General features: G+C 52.5%; 2 protein-coding genes across 10 annotated transcripts in view; one reads left to right on the top strand and one right to left on the bottom strand.

Moving 5' to 3' along the window:
* The window catches only part of XPO7 (exportin 7), a 104,876-nt gene extending 100,753 nt beyond the window's left edge, over positions 1-4,123 (bottom strand). For 2 of the 4 annotated variants that reach the window (XM_070255910.1, XM_070255933.1), the window contains exon 1: positions 3,887-4,119. In XM_070255910.1, coding sequence (XP_070112011.1) covers positions 3,887-3,904 — 18 coding nt within the window. In that variant the 5' untranslated portion in view covers positions 3,905-4,119. Of the gene's footprint in view, positions 1-3,886 lie in introns of all 4 variants that reach the window. The other 2 variants (XM_070255940.1, XM_070255923.1) reach the window with 2 other exon arrangements.
* Positions 3,247-14,999, top strand: DOK2 (docking protein 2). 6 transcript variants are annotated; one of them, XM_070255979.1, is made up of 7 exons: positions 3,247-3,471; positions 4,883-4,957; positions 9,614-9,682; positions 11,634-11,915; positions 12,158-12,245; positions 13,167-13,351; positions 13,847-14,999. In XM_070255979.1, the coding sequence occupies exons 4-7, from the start codon at positions 11,886-11,888 to the stop codon at positions 14,465-14,467; spliced, it is 924 nt and encodes a 307-aa protein (XP_070112080.1). In that variant the 5' UTR covers positions 3,247-3,471; positions 4,883-4,957; positions 9,614-9,682; positions 11,634-11,885; the 3' UTR covers positions 14,468-14,999. The 6 variants fall into 6 exon arrangements, with proteins under 6 accessions (XP_070112080.1, XP_070112066.1, XP_023491879.2 ...); XM_023636113.2 differs by lacking the exon at positions 3,247-3,471 and adding an exon at positions 4,189-4,517; XM_070255951.1 differs by lacking the exon at positions 3,247-3,471 and adding an exon at positions 4,203-4,517 and having other exon boundaries at positions 11,536-11,915.
* Positions 15,000-16,118: the final 1,119 nt, after the last annotated feature.

The raw sequence follows: 16,118 nt of genomic DNA, 5'->3' as shown, positions 1-16,118 counted from the left end.
TAGCTATTCCAGTATCATCCAACACAAATGTAGTATGTTTTGAGATCAATGTATTAGTTCTCTGATCTGTCTGTGCTTCTGAAGCCTGCCCAGAGAGAGCATCAGAACGTAGATGTCAGCAGGGTCTTTCTCAACACGGGATCCTCTGCAGTGCCCGGCACAGCAAAGGGCTTTACACACATTAAGCATTACAGTACTAATTTAACTAAAAAAAAGTTACGAAAGTTACTGGGTTTTTTAAGGTTCTTAACAGTTGTACAGAACTCTCTTCTCAAAATGGACTACTAAGAGCTCCTATCATTTCCTTGCATATTTTTAAAAGCTGAAAAGACAACTATTAATTTTGCTATAATCAGGCTAAACTTTTGTACTCTGTTAAATTTTAACCTGCCAGTAGTAATGATTCTTCATGACTCCCCAGAGTTAGACTGGTGGTCAATATTTAATTACTGCACCTTAAATTTAAAACAAAAGATGATTATTTGAAAATACTATTTTATTACATAGTAATAATGTAGAGCCTAGTAAATAATACTTTATTATATATTCTTTCCTTTTCCCCTCAAGATCCTGAACACCAGCTAGCACTATTAAAGCTAATATCTGGGGCCGGTCCTGTGGCCGAGTGGTTAAGTTCTCGAGCTCTGCTTCGGCGGCCCAGGGTTTCACCGATTCAAATCCTGGGCGCAGACATGGCACTGCTCATCAAGCCACGCTGAGGCGGCGTCCCACATGCCACAACTAGAAAGACCTACCACTAAAAATACACAACTAGGGGCCTGCCTGGTGGTGCAGCGGTTAAGTGTGCACGTTCCGCTTTGGCAGCACGAGGTTCAGTGGTTCAGATCCCGGGTGCGGACATGGCACTGCTTGGCAAGCCATGCTGTGGTAGGCGTCCCACGTATCAAGTAGAGGAAGATGGGCATGGAATGCTAGCTCAGGGCCAGTCTTCCTCAGCAAAAAGAGGACTGGCGGCAGATGTTAGCTCAGGGTTAATCATCTTCAAAAACAAAAACAAAAAAACCCACATGCCTATGTACCAGGGGGCTTTGGGGAGAAAAAGGAAAAACGAAAATCTTTAAAAAAACCTAACATCTGATTCTTCTTAATCTTTTTCATTGCCACTGTACACTAAGAATAGTCTTCATCTGTGTGCAATGACTTATCAGCAAGAGAAGGTACTGAATCCTCATTATCTCCAGCTAACTAGATATTAAAATAAAACAGGAAGGAAGAGCAACTAAAGATAAATAGAAATGAGTATGATTTTTTTTTCCTTACAGTTAATGCTCTATAACCACTGCTTCCAGGGCAGGCATGAGATAAGGTCATCTAAATCCAAGAATAAGAAATCCATCACAATAAGGAGCTGCTTACAGCCACTCTTCTAAAGAGGCTTGACTATGACATCAACAGAGCTAAAAGACAAATCAAGTATTACAATTTTTCTATTACTAACGTTTGTGACACTTAAATCTTCCATAAAACACATATCAGAAAACAGGCTCAGGACTTCAGCCTGAGAATCATGACACTTGCTTAGTGTCAAGCAAAAAAAAAAAAAAAAAAAAACTGCTCACCCTAGTGGTTCAGAAAAGTACTAGATACATATGACTCAACTATTTACTACTACACACGAAACTCAATCACTGTCTTGAATCTGTAATAGACTCCTTTTTCAACTTCATGCTCCAATAGTGTTATGAGAAAAGTACTCCTCAACGCAATTCGGGTTTGTCTTTCATCCTTTCATTTATTTACTCATTCCATAGGGGAGGGGAGACTACCTTGTTCTTGGAAAGGTTTTCTGCTACAATATAAAGTACCAAGTTAAAGTCTGTGAGTATCCATCCTCAAAGTAATTTAGCGGTCCAACAAAGAAAAGCAATATGCTTCATTCTATCCAAAGAGAAAAAAATTCTCTCACAAACTTATCCTGTTGATATAAAGACCACTAATTTAGAGAGTAACATACTACAACTCTTAAAACTAAAACAAAATATTGACTGGCATACTCCTCTTTGTTTTGAGAAGTTAATAAATTCTAACTTCAGTAGATTTTTTATTTTGGGTGGGTGGGAGAAAAATATCACCTTACTAAAATCAAGGTAAACCCCCCTTCGAGCCAAAAATCCTATGAAGATTATTTGAAGCATCCTAACTTTCATCTGGTGAGGAATGACCACATTTTTGGTTCAAAATGTGGGAGAGGTCACGTTAAGGATACTTCTTTACAGGAGATAGAACAGATGTACGTTCATAAAAGCACAGTGACTTCCTTTGCTTTCCAAAGCATCATTCAGAAAGGCTGTCTATTCAAACCATGTTCTGAAATGCTCACGGACACTATTTTTTTCCCCAGTAGATAAGAGCACTGGACCCAAAGTCAAAAGCCTCTGGTCCACTTACCCTTAACTTAAGTAAATCTCCTATCAGTTCTGCGCTTTGGTTTGTTCCTTTAAAAAATGACAGAAGTAATTCTTGCCTACCTACTCTTTTAAGATGGAAGAATTTTTTTTAAAATCACATAAAATCCTTCACATTTCTTAGAAATGGCTGCTTTAAAACTCAAGGTGCTACACTATTGTTATTATCACCTTGTATCAAGTTTTACTGCTACTTCTGACCGAGACCATGATACTGGTTTTAAAACACAAACCTTGTGGTCTCCCACCTGTAGTCACAATTTTTGATACAAGTCTGTCCCGATAACTTGTTCCTCACACTCCAAACATACTGTACTGATCCCTGGCCTGAAAATTTCTTTAGTCCCTTCTCTCCGGAAAAAAACTGGTAGAAGTCATACCACTCCAGCTTCTTGTAGACAACATATGAGGATGAAGATCATTCTTTTTACTCAAGGAATGATACTATATAGTATACAAAATAAGGCGACACTTCTTATGCTCTCTACTTTTTACTACCCACAACACAAAACTGTGCGATTACCTAGAAAATTCGAAGGTTTTGACAATAGATTTGTATCAATAACTGTCATAAAAATATCTGATAGAAGGCATAGAGATTAAAGACTTGATCGAGTTTGCAAGCAACGACTGCACTCCTCCAGCTCCTGTTAGGTTTGGCAGGGGCTGTCGCTTCCCAGGGCCTGTGCTATGGCTTTGAAGAAGAGTGGCCTGGGCCCAAAGCAGGCCGGGGCAGCTCTTGAGCTGATCGAGACCCTCCAGAGCGACGTCTGCTCCCAACGGTGCGTCTCTCATTTCAGACACACCCCCCTCCACCCGCGTTCCCGAGGAGGTGTGGGCGCCTAACTCCTTCGGGGCGGACAGGGGGCCGGAGGGAGGACGGGCCAGGCCCGAGCACCCATTTTGGAGGCCCGGGAGCTCGGCCCTGCAGGCTGCGGATCAGGAGTGTGGGAGGGACGGGCGCATCCGTCGGGGGAGGCGGCCCGAGGGGTCTCCTGTGTCGGGGGCGTGCAGACGGAGGCGGCGGGAGACTCGTGCGCGCCAGGTGTGTCGGCGTGGGGTCCTCTTTTTGTTACGTGTTTAGGGCCGGGGGGCAGAGGCGAAGTCCCCCCGGGACGCGGTCGCACAGGGTCCCCTCCTTCCCCGGCGGGGGGCTGAGGACTTGCGGAGGCCTCCCTGCGGCGGGAAGGCAGGGGCCGAGGGGCGACGGAGGCGTGCGCACCGGGCCGCCAGCTGCCGCCCCTCCGGCCCGAGCGAGGGGCGAGCGGCCGGGTGGGAGGGATGGAGGAGGCCCCCGGCCCGAGGCGGGAGAGGCCCGGAGCCCGGACGGGCGGCGGCCCCGGAGCCCCGAGCGGCGGCGGCGCGGGCCTGGCGAGCCCCGAGCCGGCTCGAGCCCTCGGGGCCGCGCGCGCCCCCACGCCCCGCTCCCCGCGGCCGCCCCCTCCCCGCGGCGCCCTCACCTGCACATGATCCGCCATTTTGCTCCATTCATGCTCCTCGCCGGCCCCCTCCCCCCCGGCGCGCACCTCGGCCGGGGCCGCCGCCGCCGCCGCCGCCGTCGCCGCTGCGCCTGCGCGCTGGGGGCTCGTCGCGCTGCGCCCGCGGCGTATGGCCGCTCGGCTGCGCAGGCCCCGCGCCCGGCGCCGCGGTTGGAGAATGCGCAGCGCCGCTGGGACGGCGTAAGGGCGCGGGCAACGTCAGCGGCCGGCGGCGCGGGGGCGGGGGCGGAGCGCGCCCGGAGCGCCGAGGGGGGCCGGCGAACAAAGCTTTGTTTACATGGGTTTTAAAGGGGCCGCGCGCTCGGGCGGGCAGGCGGGCGGGCGCTGGCGCTGCCGTTGCTCGTTGGCGTGGAGAGGCTTCCTGGAGGGGGACCGGGACCTGTCCCCGCCCAGAACCCGCACCTGGTGGAGTCCTGTCTCCCGAGTGTACTTCCCACTGGCTCTGGCCACCCTCGCTGCCCACCCGCGGCCGCACGACTGCTGCAGCACCACACGCTCGAGGGACCTTCCGACGCACCCGCTACCGATGGCCCCCCTCAGGATGCTGGCATTCTTTACTTTCCAAAACGCTGCCGCCGGCCCCCGGATTGATGTTAGTGTCTTTCCAGCTTTCCGCTTCAGTGGACAAGGACCATTGCTCTTGTCCCAAATAGTGACTCCTTGTTTTCATGTCTAACCTTTTCTTCTCCATAAACATTCATGGAAATAGCCGCCAAATAGTGGTGGTGATGGAAACATGTAGAAGGCACAGTTCCAATCTTGCCAAATAGGTTGCTACCTTAACCAGTACTCTAGGCTGCCTCCTGAGAGGGGTCAGATGCTGGGAGAGGTGGCCGTGGTGGGGAGAGGTAAAGGGGTTTTAGGACCCCTGGGCTCAGTCGGAGTGGGAAAGCCATCCCTCTGGGTCAGATGAGGTCAGTCCTTCCCTGCTAAGGCCAATTCCCTCTTTCCCACCAGGAATTGCCGTTGTTAGATAATGCCGGTTCCTGTTTTCCATTGGATTCCACTCTGGCTTCTAATCAAGGCCCCCAGGTTAGATTTTCGCTGATTCTGAGAGTATTGGTTGTTTGAAGTTTGCATTGACTGGGGGTTACCATGTGCGATGGAAATGAAATGGTAGTGAATTACACACTTTCTGTTATGAATGGAGTGGACTGGTGCTCAACATTCGTTTCAACCTCCTTCCCCCTCCTAGCGTGTCTTCCTGGTTTGCAGAGGTAGGACACCTAAAAACTACATTACCCAGACTTCCTTGCAGCTGAGGTTTTGTAATCAAAGTCAGCTCTGCTGGTTAGGTTCACTCAAAGCAGATTTTCGAGGCAGAAGCTTTTGACTGTTGTTTCTGCAAGCCCAGACCTGGAGATGTTGTGGTTTTCTTGGTTTTGTCATGTTTGTTTTTTCTAACAACCCTTCAGTGTCCAATCATTAGCTCCCTGAGTGTATGGAGCAGAGACGGTGGGTCAGGGACATCCTGAGTGGCATAGCAGCTGCAGTGGGAGAATCTCGGAGTTACAATTGCAGTGGCAGTCTTCCCATTCCCTACTTGCCTGATTGGGTAGAGGTAACAGCTTCCTGTGAGCCAGGCCGAGATCCACAGCCCAAAAATCCTCCTCCCCACACTTGTGTCTCCTTGTATCTTCCCCTTCTCAGTAAATGGTACCACCATTTACCCAGTTGCTCAAACTAAAAACCTAGGAGTTATCTTGACTCCTCATGTCTCAACAGTCCCCCACATCCAGTCCACCTGCAAGTTCCATTTAATCCAAATCTAATACACACCCAAATCTGGCCACCTCGTTTCATCGCCGCTGCTAACACCCTGGACCAAACCACTGTTGACGCAAATAATCTGTAATTCACCTATAAATCAAAATTGGAGTGAGTTTATTATGACCCAGAGTGAGGATTATAACCCGGGGAGGGCTTAGAAGGCATTCCGGAGAAGCTTGAGTTTCAGTACAGTCTTATATCTTTTTAGAACAAAGAACATACGTTGAACACACCCAGGATACAGTTCCATCAAAATTTCAAAGAGGGGGCCGGCCCAATGGCTGTGGCAGGCGTCCCACATATGAAGTAGAGGAAGATGGGCACGGATGTTAGCTCAGGGCCAGTCTTCCTCAGCAAAAAGAGGAGGATTGGCCGCAGATGTTAGCTCAGGGCTAATCTTCCTAAAAAAAAAAATTTCAAAGAGATATTCAGTTGCAAATTAGCAGGTCAACCTTGATGTCAGGAAAGGGACTAATCCGGATGTTACCAATAGGGCATTACAGATACTGGCATAGGAGGGGAAGTCTGCATTCCTATCTGAAGAGAGTGCATTCTTTACTTTAATGGTTAAGCAGATGGACCATGTGTGTTTCATAGACCTCAAGTCAGGCTTGTTAGTTCAAGCTGAATCAGCTTTGAACTTCAATAGTTACCCCATGTACCTCAATGTGTGACAGTCTCTGGTCACCACCATCACATTTCTCCTGGGCTCTGGAAATAGCTTCCTAACTAGTTTCCTTGCTTCCTGTATTGCCCTTCAATAATCTCTTCTCCATACAAGTGCAGAACATTCTTTTAAAATCATAAATCAGATCACGTATGCCCCCGCTTAAAAACCTTTAAGTGGCCTCCCATTGCATTTATTTATTTATTTATCTGTTTATTTTTTTAAAGATTGGCACCTGAGCTAACAACTATTGCCAATCTTTTTTTTCTTTTTCCTGCTTTTTCTCCCCAAATCTCCCCAGTACGTAGTTGTATATTTTTATTTGTGGGTCCTTCTAGTTGTGGCATGTGGGACGCTGCCTCAGTGTGGCCTGACCAGCGGTGCCATGCCCGAGCCCGGAATCTGAACCAGCGAAACCCTGGGCCGCCAAACCAGTGCGTGAGAACTTAACCACTGGGCCACAGCGCTGGCCCCTCCCACTGCATTTAGAATACACTCCAAATCTTGCTGTGGCCCAAGAGGCCATGTGATCTGACCTCATCTCTACCATGCTTCCCTCTTGCTCACAATGCTCTGGTCATTCTGGCCTTCTTGCACTTCCTCACATCCAAGGTCATCCTGCCTCAGGGCCTTTGCACTTGAAGTAACTTGTGCCTGGAATATTTTTCCCTCAGAGCTTTAAGTGGCTGTTTCCCTGCTGTCATTGACTTCTTCTTCTAATTTTTTTTTTTTCTGGGGAAGATTAGCCCTGGGCTAACATCTGCTGCCTATCCTCCTCTTTTCGCTAAGACTGGCCCTGAGCTAACATCTGTGTCCATTTCCTCTACTTTATGTGTGGGACGCCTGCCACAGCATGGCTTGACAAGTGGTGCCCTGTCTGCACCTGGGATCCGAACCGACGAACCCTGGGCTGCCGAAGCAGAACGCGTGAACTTAACCGCTGCGCTGCTGGGCTGGCCCCGTCATTGACTTCTTAGTTCTGGCGTTATCTCCTCAGACAGGCTTTTCTTACCACTGTCATACTTATAGCATTGATCACTGTCCAAAACTATTTACTTACATATTTACTCTTTTCATTGTCAGAGTCTCCAACTAAAAGTAACCAGAATAAAACAGGGATTCTGTCTGTCTTGTTTATGCCATGTCCCTACTGCCTCCGCACAGAGTAGATGCTCAACAAATAATTTTTGAGTTAATTAACTTCTTTATATCTCAGTCTCATTCTAGGGTGCACGTGGGGCTCATATGAGAGCATAAAGCATTTGAAGTGTTATGTCAATGTTAAGGAGCATAATTATGATGTTATATTATAAGCCCTTTCTCTCTGAGAGTTTCCAGAACTGGGTTCTCTTTTTACTTGGTACCGGGAGAAGTGATACACTTAATGGAGAATGGATGAGGACTAGGAATGAAACTCAAGAGACTGGTGGTGTCGTCCCTCTCCTACAGTCAGCAACCACTGTACAGGGGCCGGCCGGGATGGGATCTTTTCTGACCCCGCTTGCTGATTTCTTTGTTCAGTCCTTGATCCTTCTCAGGCCCATGCCGGCTCCTAGCCCATTCTATATCTTCTTTCCTGTGGTGTGCCCAGAGCTGCCCTTTGGGTAGCTGCCCCCAACTGTCCATCGTTTGGGGGTTACCTAATCTCCACGCTTGCCCAAGGAATCAGACACAGTCTCTTTTTTTTTGCCCCCCGAGCAATCTCACAAGCCCTTTTATGTTAAGGATGTAGTTGCTAATCCCTGGTGAGAGTGGTAACAAAAAGTTGTAAAGTTCTGGGATCTGTGGTCTCTGGTCTGTATGGTTCCTAACTTCTGCTGAGAGAAACCATTTTAATGGAAAGGATCTTGGTGGCTTCTATTGAGGCACAAGCGGGGTGTGGGGTGTCCCTTCCCTTCCAATAAAAGCAAAGAGAAGGCAAAGGGCACCCCACACCCGACTTGTGCCTCAGCATAAACCACTGAGACTCTCCTTTATGTTTTCTCTTCCCATCATTGGTGCTGGGTAACCCAAGGGCCTGTGAATCTCTACCCCTCTGCTGTGTCTTGGAACTTTGTCTTCTGGGTCCCAGCTCACAGGGTTCACCTGTGGCCAGGCAGAAGGTACTGGGGTTAGTACCTCCACTGCAGGGACCCCACAAGTCCTGCCAGGGAAAGTGGGAGGTGCCTTGAAGGGTGTCGCCCACAGTACACTCCTGCTGCCGTATCTTCTGCAGACAACAGCCGCAGGAGGAGAACTTCTCCTGCTACCACAGGCAAAGGATGGTATGGGGGTGTTTGGAATACTGGGGCCCAGGCCTCCAGGTTTAAACAGCTTTCAAGTAATCTGGTAAGCTCGGGTGCCCCCCTGTGGTTCCAAGTGGAATGTGCCTAGTTTCCCTTAGGGGAAAGGCATCAGAGTGTGGGGGGAACTTCCTTTATTTCAAAGTGAGGTCTGGCCCGCCCATCAGCAGTATCAGCATTTCAGGTCCCGCTCCAAACGCACTGTATCAAAATCTGAACTTTGAACAAGATCTGTACATTAAAGTTTGAAAGGCATTGCTCTGGCAGCCCCTTCTCTTTTCATTCTGTAAGGAGATGCTAATGTTGGCCAAAGACCACACAGCTTCCAACATTGCCTCTCCTTAGGAACTAGAGAGATGGGATAGGCTGCATCCCATTTCCATACTCCTAACCATTTCCCAAGGAGTTTTTCCCACACCAGCATCCTTGGTTTTCCCTTCGTCTCTGGATCATCTTGTTCCGATCCAGGCAGCAGGGCTGAGGGCCGTGACTCAGCCTTCTCCTCCCAGGGCTCGTAACATTCATCTTTTAAAGTTGTGTGGGTAAAGCACAGGGCATGTACAGCAGAAAGGCTGATTGATGCACTGCTCTGCTCTCCTTCCCAAGACACCCAAAGCCCGGTGGTGGAGGAAACTGCCCGGTTACATAAGCACCCATTGTGGGGTTACCCCGAGAGTGCTGGTCTGATTCTCTGGTTCCCCCAACATTCTGCACCATGCCTCCATCAGATTCTCTCAGTTCTTCTCTAAACCTTCTGGCTTTAAGTTCCCTATTCTCTGAGGAGCCTAGATTTCCCCAAATCAATGGGTCTTCTCGCATGGAGTCTGGATTCCACTTAGGTGCCAACAACACAAAGACTGTTGAATTGAAGATAAGGAGCCCTGGTACTTCCCCCTTTGCCCCTACCAGCCCTTCAGCCTCAGGGGAGTGGCAGCCAGGTGCATTCATACCTGCCCTTCTTTCTTCCAGAGATAGATGGTGTGGCTGGTGACAATGTGTGCCTGGAAACTCTGATCACTATGAAGCACTTTTGTTTTGGTAACTATGAAACTTTTTTTTCAAATATAAGAGATTGCTATTGAAAAGATAATCTCCAGATGAGACTCAAGTGTCTTTATAATGCTCACAGGGCTGCAAAGGAGGAGAACCCCAAAGGTTTAAATGTGTTCTAGGAGCATAGCATGTTTAGTGTGAGGATGTTCGTGTTTCTAGAATCTCAAGGAGGTGATGTAAGTGTCTGTTGTCGTCAGGGGCAGGGCGTGCTCCTGCCAGCGGAACAGTTGCAGCAGTGTGTGTGAAAGTGGTGAGCTCTGTCTGCTGTGTCCTGTGTGCTGGGCCAGTGTGTGTGGCTCAACTCTTACTGAGCTGAGAGACCTAGGTTCGAGTTTGGTGGCTTTGAATATGTTCCTCAGACCTTTCTGAGCCTCAGTCTCTTCATTTTTAAATTAGGGAGCTGAGCTGGTTGATTTTTAAGTTCTCTTCCAGCTGTGTCATGCTAAGCATCCAGTGTGAGCATGGGGGCCTTTTGCTATTGGTTTTACTGTTGAATTTGGTTACTGGGTCTCTTTGTTCCTGTGGCTCAGCCATTCTTTGTAGGTGACTCCTTAGCCAGCTTCTGACCTGAATTGTTTCTCACTGAGGAGCTGGAATTTGCCTTTTTGTAAATTATCTCTTACTCACTGAAAATGCAGGAAGCTTGAGTGTGAAACTCACTCATCAAACACACACACACACACACACACACACAGAGCAAGAAACCACAGGGCCTATCGGCCTGTCGTCATCAAGCAGACTAGAATAGTGCAGAAAACTCTGGGCAGAGAGGAAATGAACTTGAGAGAAGGGGGAACACACGGCAGAGAGGAGAGAAGGAGGGCAGGAGGGGCAGGAGAGAGCTGCGGTGTGGGCCGCGATGGTGAGAGGATGGGAGAGGCGGCCGTGAAGCAGGGCTGCCTGTTCCTCCAGCAGCAACAGACCTTCGGAAAGGTAGGAAGAGCGGGGCTGTGCAGGGCTGGGCCAAGGGGCTGGGGCTGCGGGAAATTCCTGAGGAGGAGGAGAGGAGTGTCCCCCGCATGTTTCAAAACTCTTATGGGATGGCGGGCGTTGGGTCATCCATCAGGTTAGACCCAGAGCTCTGGCTTGGGAGGGCTCTTTGCGTAGCAGCCATGGGCCTGGGCCTGCCGGGCAGGCCCCACACTGTGCCCTGTGCTGACAGCTCTTCCCCTGGGAGGGGGCCTGTCTCTTGCCTCTCTTGCTCTGCGGTAACTTCTTCTCATGGGATGCCCTGGAAGGGAATGGAAGGAGCAGTGGAGGGGACAATTTGGGGTTGTGGTGGAGGTTCCTTCTCCTCTCCTGCCCTGGTGGGGTGCGTCAGCCTGGTGTTAAACTTGAGCTGGAGTCTCCTGGAGCCAGGGCCCCAGCGTGTCCAAACTCCTCTTCCTCCTCAGCCTCTGAATGAGGAAGTCCCCCTTCCCTCAGCTGGCCCGGACCAGCGCTCCTCTCTCCCTTTCTCTCATGGCCCAACCTGTCAAGGGGTGAGGCGGAAGGTTCAGGAAGGTCGACCGAAGCTCCTGGAGACAGGGCCTTCTGTGGGCCCACACACAGAACAAGAGTGAGGGTCTCCAGCTGGGCCCCCCGCTGCCCTCCTCAGCCCTCCGCTGGGCTGCAGGGGCTCAGGCTCTTGGCCTCTCCTCTTCTGTCTCGTGAGTCAGGCTGGCTTCTGTGGGGCCTGGTCAGGCCTCCTCTTCTGCCGTTGGCAAGCTCTGTGCTGTCAGCGCGGCCTCGGGCTGGGTTGCCTGCAGCTGACCTCAGTTATTTCTAATTATTCTGTCTGCCTCCTTGGGTCTCCTGTGATCTTTACCTCTTTCTCCACCCCCGGGTTGCTGCCGCAGTCCCTCTCTCATGGTCCCTGCTCTCCCCTTTGCTCCCCGTGTCCCGATCTCTGGGCGGCTGCCTCTCGGCACCCTGTCTGCCGTACACCTGGGCTCAGAAGTGGCGCCGGTTCGGGGCTGTGCTGTATGGAGGGTCGGGCTGCGCTTTGGCCCGGCTGGAGCTCCAGGAAGGCTCGGAGAAGCTACGCCGGGGAGAGGCCGCCCGGAGGGTGATCCGCCTCAGTGACTGCCTGCGGGTGGCCGAGGCTGGTGGGGAGGCCAGCAGCCCCCGGGACACCAGCGCCTTCTTCCTGGAGACCAAGGAGCGCCTGTACCTGCTGGCAGCCCCTGCTGCAGAGCGTGGCGAATGGATGCAGGCCATCTGCCTCCTGGCCTTCCCTGTGAGTCATCCTCGGGTGCAGAAAGGGCGAGGGGGGGGTGGGGGAGTGGGGGCACTAGATACTTCCTGTGGGCAGGTGTTATAAGAGCCAAGGTCTGGATGCTGGGCGTGGTTCGCTGGTGGGGGGATCCCAATCCAGAATGCAGACAGGGGACGCAGGCTGAGTGTGCCCTGAAAGAAACCCTGGGCCAGAGGTGGGGCTTGGGATTGGTGACAGTGCTGAGAGCGGGGCCTCTTCCTCAGGGCCAGAGGAAGGAGCTGTCGGGGCCAGAGGGGAAGGGCAGCCAGCCCTGCATGGAGGAGAACGAATTGTACAGCAGCGCGACCACAGGTGAGGGGGGCTGCCTGTTCTGCCGGTGTGCTCTCCCCAGGGCGTGGTGGGGACGAGGTGTGGGCCAGCCAGCTGCTGGCCGAGTCTTCCTGCCTTGCGGTTGCCCCCAGCCTTGGCCAGCCGCCTTATCAGCCGCTCTGCATCACTTCCGGGCACGGCCCAAGGTAGGGGAGCCTGGCCTGCCTTGAGTGTCAGTCCTTCACCCTTGGCTCACTCCCTCTTGCCCTGGCCCTGCTGGTGGGAGAGGGTGAGGCTGTGGGGTCCGGGCGAAGGTGCTGCTCCTGAACTCTCCCTTGTTGGGACCTGAGTAATTGTCTGAAAAAAGAGTGGTTTTCTTTCTGTCGATTTAAGGTGTCCTGTGGCAAAGGAGCTTTTTGCTGACAAGGCATCCCCCTCTTGCAATCTGTCTAGCCCTCTGGGTGCGTGCGTGGGTGTGCATGTGTGTGTGTGTGTGTGTGTGTAGCAGGTGGACACAGAGGGACATCTAAGCTCCACCTCTGGTGTGGAGGGCAACAGACAGCATCAGAGTGGGAGGGGAGGCTGTGAGCTGGGAGGCAGGGTCAGCGCACCTGCAGCTGTGACAGGGATTGGGAGGCGTCTGGTTGGGGTGAGAGATGAGATGGAGAAGAAAAGGCTGTGGCTCTGGCAACAGGGGCAGGAAGGATGTGGGCATGGGGTTGGGGTGCATGTGGCTAGGGCATGATGCCTACTAGGGTAGGGGGTGGAGGTACTTGGCATTTTTGGGAGTATAACCCAACACAGAGAAGCTCAGCCTTCAAGATGAAGGCTGCAGGGTCATGGGCACAAGCATGGCATGCAGAATTCTAGAGACTTCTGCACACTCATTTAGAGCAGGGTAGTTGACGCAGGCCAGCCGTTTCCCATTGACTACCTTCTCCTCCTCTCCCCTCTCCACCCCAGTGGCCCCCCGCAAGGAGTTTGCTGTGACCATGAGACCCACAGAAGCAAGCGAGAGGTGCCGGCTTCGGGGATCCTATACTCTCCGTGCTGGGGAGAGTGCCCTGGAGCTGTGGGGCGGCCCTGAGCCCGGCACCCAGCTGTATGACTGGCCCTACAGATTCCTGCGGCGCTTCGGGCGTGACAAAGTGAGCAGGGGCCGCAGTGGGGCAGGTTGAGAGAAAGGAAGAGTTATGAGAGAAAAGAGATTGTCAGGGCAAGGGGGACCCCAAAGGAAGAGAGAATGGGAGGAGGAGGGAAAGCAGCCAGCCAAGGGGATGGAGAGAGGCCCAGGGGAAGGAGAGTGAGAGCATGTGAGAAGGGGAGAGAAACGGAAGTGGAGGTGAGGAAGGAGGAGATGAGAAGAGGTAGAGAGAAGATAGAGGGGTAAAGAGCAGCTGACGTTGTTGAGGACGGACTATGTGCCAAGCTCCGAACTTGAATGGATGGGAGTGAGAATGAAGGGAGAGAAGGGAGATGAGAGAGAACTTTGCTTGTAAGGAAGAAACATGGAGGGAGGGAGGGGAAATGGGTTCCCAGTGGAGGGAAGCTGGAGTTGATAGGTTTGTGGTTGGGAGCTGGCTCCGGGAGAAGCCACCCCGCCCTCTGGCCTGGCCAACATCTCCCTTTCCTCCTCCACACAGGTTACCTTTTCCTTTGAGGCAGGCCGGCGCTGCAGCTCAGGAGAGGGCAACTTTGAGTTCGAAACCCGGCAAGGCAATGAGATCTTCTTGGCCCTGGAAGAGGCCATCTCTGCCCAGAAGAATGCTGCCCCTCCTGGGCTCCAAACGCAGCCAACCACAGTCCCTATGGTGCTGCCCCGACCGGAGAGCCCCTACTCCCGGCCCCATGACTCACTGCCACCACCATCGCCCACCGTCCCACTGCCAGCGCCCCAGCCGCGGGGCCCGGAGGGGGAATACGCAGTGCCCTTCGATGCAGTGGCCCGTAACCTGGGGAAGAGCTTGAGGGGCATCCTGGCGGTTCCTCCCCAGCCCCCCGTCGACCCTCTGTACGACAGCATTGAGGAGCACCCACCCCCGCAACCCGACCACATATATGATGAGCCTGAGGGAGTGGCTGCCCTGTCCCTGTATGACAGCCCGAGGGAGCCCCGGGGTAAGGCCTGGAGGAGGCAGGCCCAAGCTGATGGGGACCCCAGTGGCCTCAAGCATGTCTACCCAGCGGGGCAGGACTTTTCTTCCTCTGGCTGGCCACAGGGAACCGAGTATGACAATGTCATACTTAAGAAAGGCCCAAAGTGATGGTGGGGGGGCACTGAAGAGATGTGGACCTCATCAAATGCCACTGCAGAGGTGGTCCAGTACACACGGGGAGGGAGTTAAAGGCTGGTGAGAGGAGTGGGAGCGGGAAGGCAGGTCTCCCATCTGGTTTCTGCTGGTGACCCCTCCTGCCGCTGCATGCCACGAACCTCCCTTTGCCCCTTCTGGAACCCTAGGCTTGGTTTGCCCTCATGTGGGGTCGAGGAACTGCCCCTCCCAAGCCTGCTGCATGAGTCACCATCCCAAAGCAGGAAGAGTGCCCCAGGAGACCCACCCTCCTCCTGCTCCTTTTCCACTTCCTCTTCTTTCTTTCCTCGGCCAAAAGGGAACCTTGGGCGTTGAGAGCCCAGGACAAAAGGAAGTCAGCAGAGCACCCTGGTTCCCTGGCTCCTGCAGGCCTCCTGCCCCATGACGTCCCCTGAAGGGGACAGCCCTGGCTCCTGGCACCCAGGAGACGGGCTGCAGCTTTCTGCAGGTTTGGGACTTCTCTGTGGCATTAAACATTTCTGAAATATTCTTGTGTGGTGTGAGTGCTGTGGGGGTGGGGATGGACAGCTACAGCCCTGCTGAGGGTGAACACTCCAGCTGACACCGCCTCAGACCACTGACAACGCTGACACCTCCTCTCCCAGCAGCAAGGTCCTATCTGGGCCTAGGCTGGGTCCCAAGCATCTGTCCACAGAGTTGGAGGTCTGTGGAAGTCAGGACACCCCAGGAAAGATGTTCAAGTGTCTCTAACCCTTTGTTAGTGTAGGGTCAACTCCAGAAAAATAGTAGGGCAGCCGTGTGTGTGTGTGTGTGTGTGTGTGTGAAATGCTGGACTGGAAGAGAGGAAAGAGTTGGCAGTAACTGAACCTCCAGTGCCCTAGAAATGGGACCAATCCCACTCAGTCCCTTGCCTTCCCTGAGACTTGCCCTCTCTGTACGAGGGAGTTCCACTATGTGGGCTCTGATAATGCTTCCGGCTCTGTAACCCTCCATAGGCCCTTGTGTCTGTTTCCCCCAGGCCAGGCTCTGTGCCCTGTGCTCTCTCCTCTCATCAAAACCTGCTTTCATGGGAAGGTACATCAACACATCTCTGCTATCAGCCAGTTCGGCTGATACTACAGAGTGCTGTTCTCAAGGCTCCAGATGCCCCAGCCAGAAGGGGCTGAGACGAGGGCACCGATGTCTACCACGAGAAGGGGACAGAAGTGCCACCAGAGGTGAATCAGGATGCTGGAGTTCAGAGGAGATAATTGTTCACTGGGGGCCAGAGAAAGGCTTCATACTGAAGGTGGCTTTTAAGGTGGACCTTCAAGGGTGGGGAGGAATTCCTGAAGACTAAGGGGGTGTGAAGAGAACGTCTGGGAGGAAGACAGTGTGTGAGTGGAGGTGTGGGGGAGGGTGTCGTGCTCAGGCAAGAGCTCTGCGTTCAAAGTGGAAGGAACGTGGGGAGCCTTGTTGGGAAGGCAGATTCCAACCATGGTGTGGAGGAATTTGTACCTAATTAGAAGAGAAGGAGCAGCAAGGCTTTTGAGAGGAGAGTCCCTAAGAGCTGAGCATTAGGGCAACAACCCCAACAGCACTGTGGAAAGGGACGGGGAAAGGGCGGGTCAGGGGCCCAGTTGGAAGGGGGTGTTCAGAAGAGACC

This window comes from Equus caballus, chromosome 2 (assembly GCF_041296265.1).
Source record: "Equus caballus isolate H_3958 breed thoroughbred chromosome 2, TB-T2T, whole genome shotgun sequence".
NCBI classification, from domain to species: Eukaryota; Metazoa; Chordata; class Mammalia; order Perissodactyla; family Equidae; genus Equus; species Equus caballus.
Note: the sequence above shows the minus strand (reverse complement) of the source record. Positions and strands in the feature narration are given on the sequence as shown.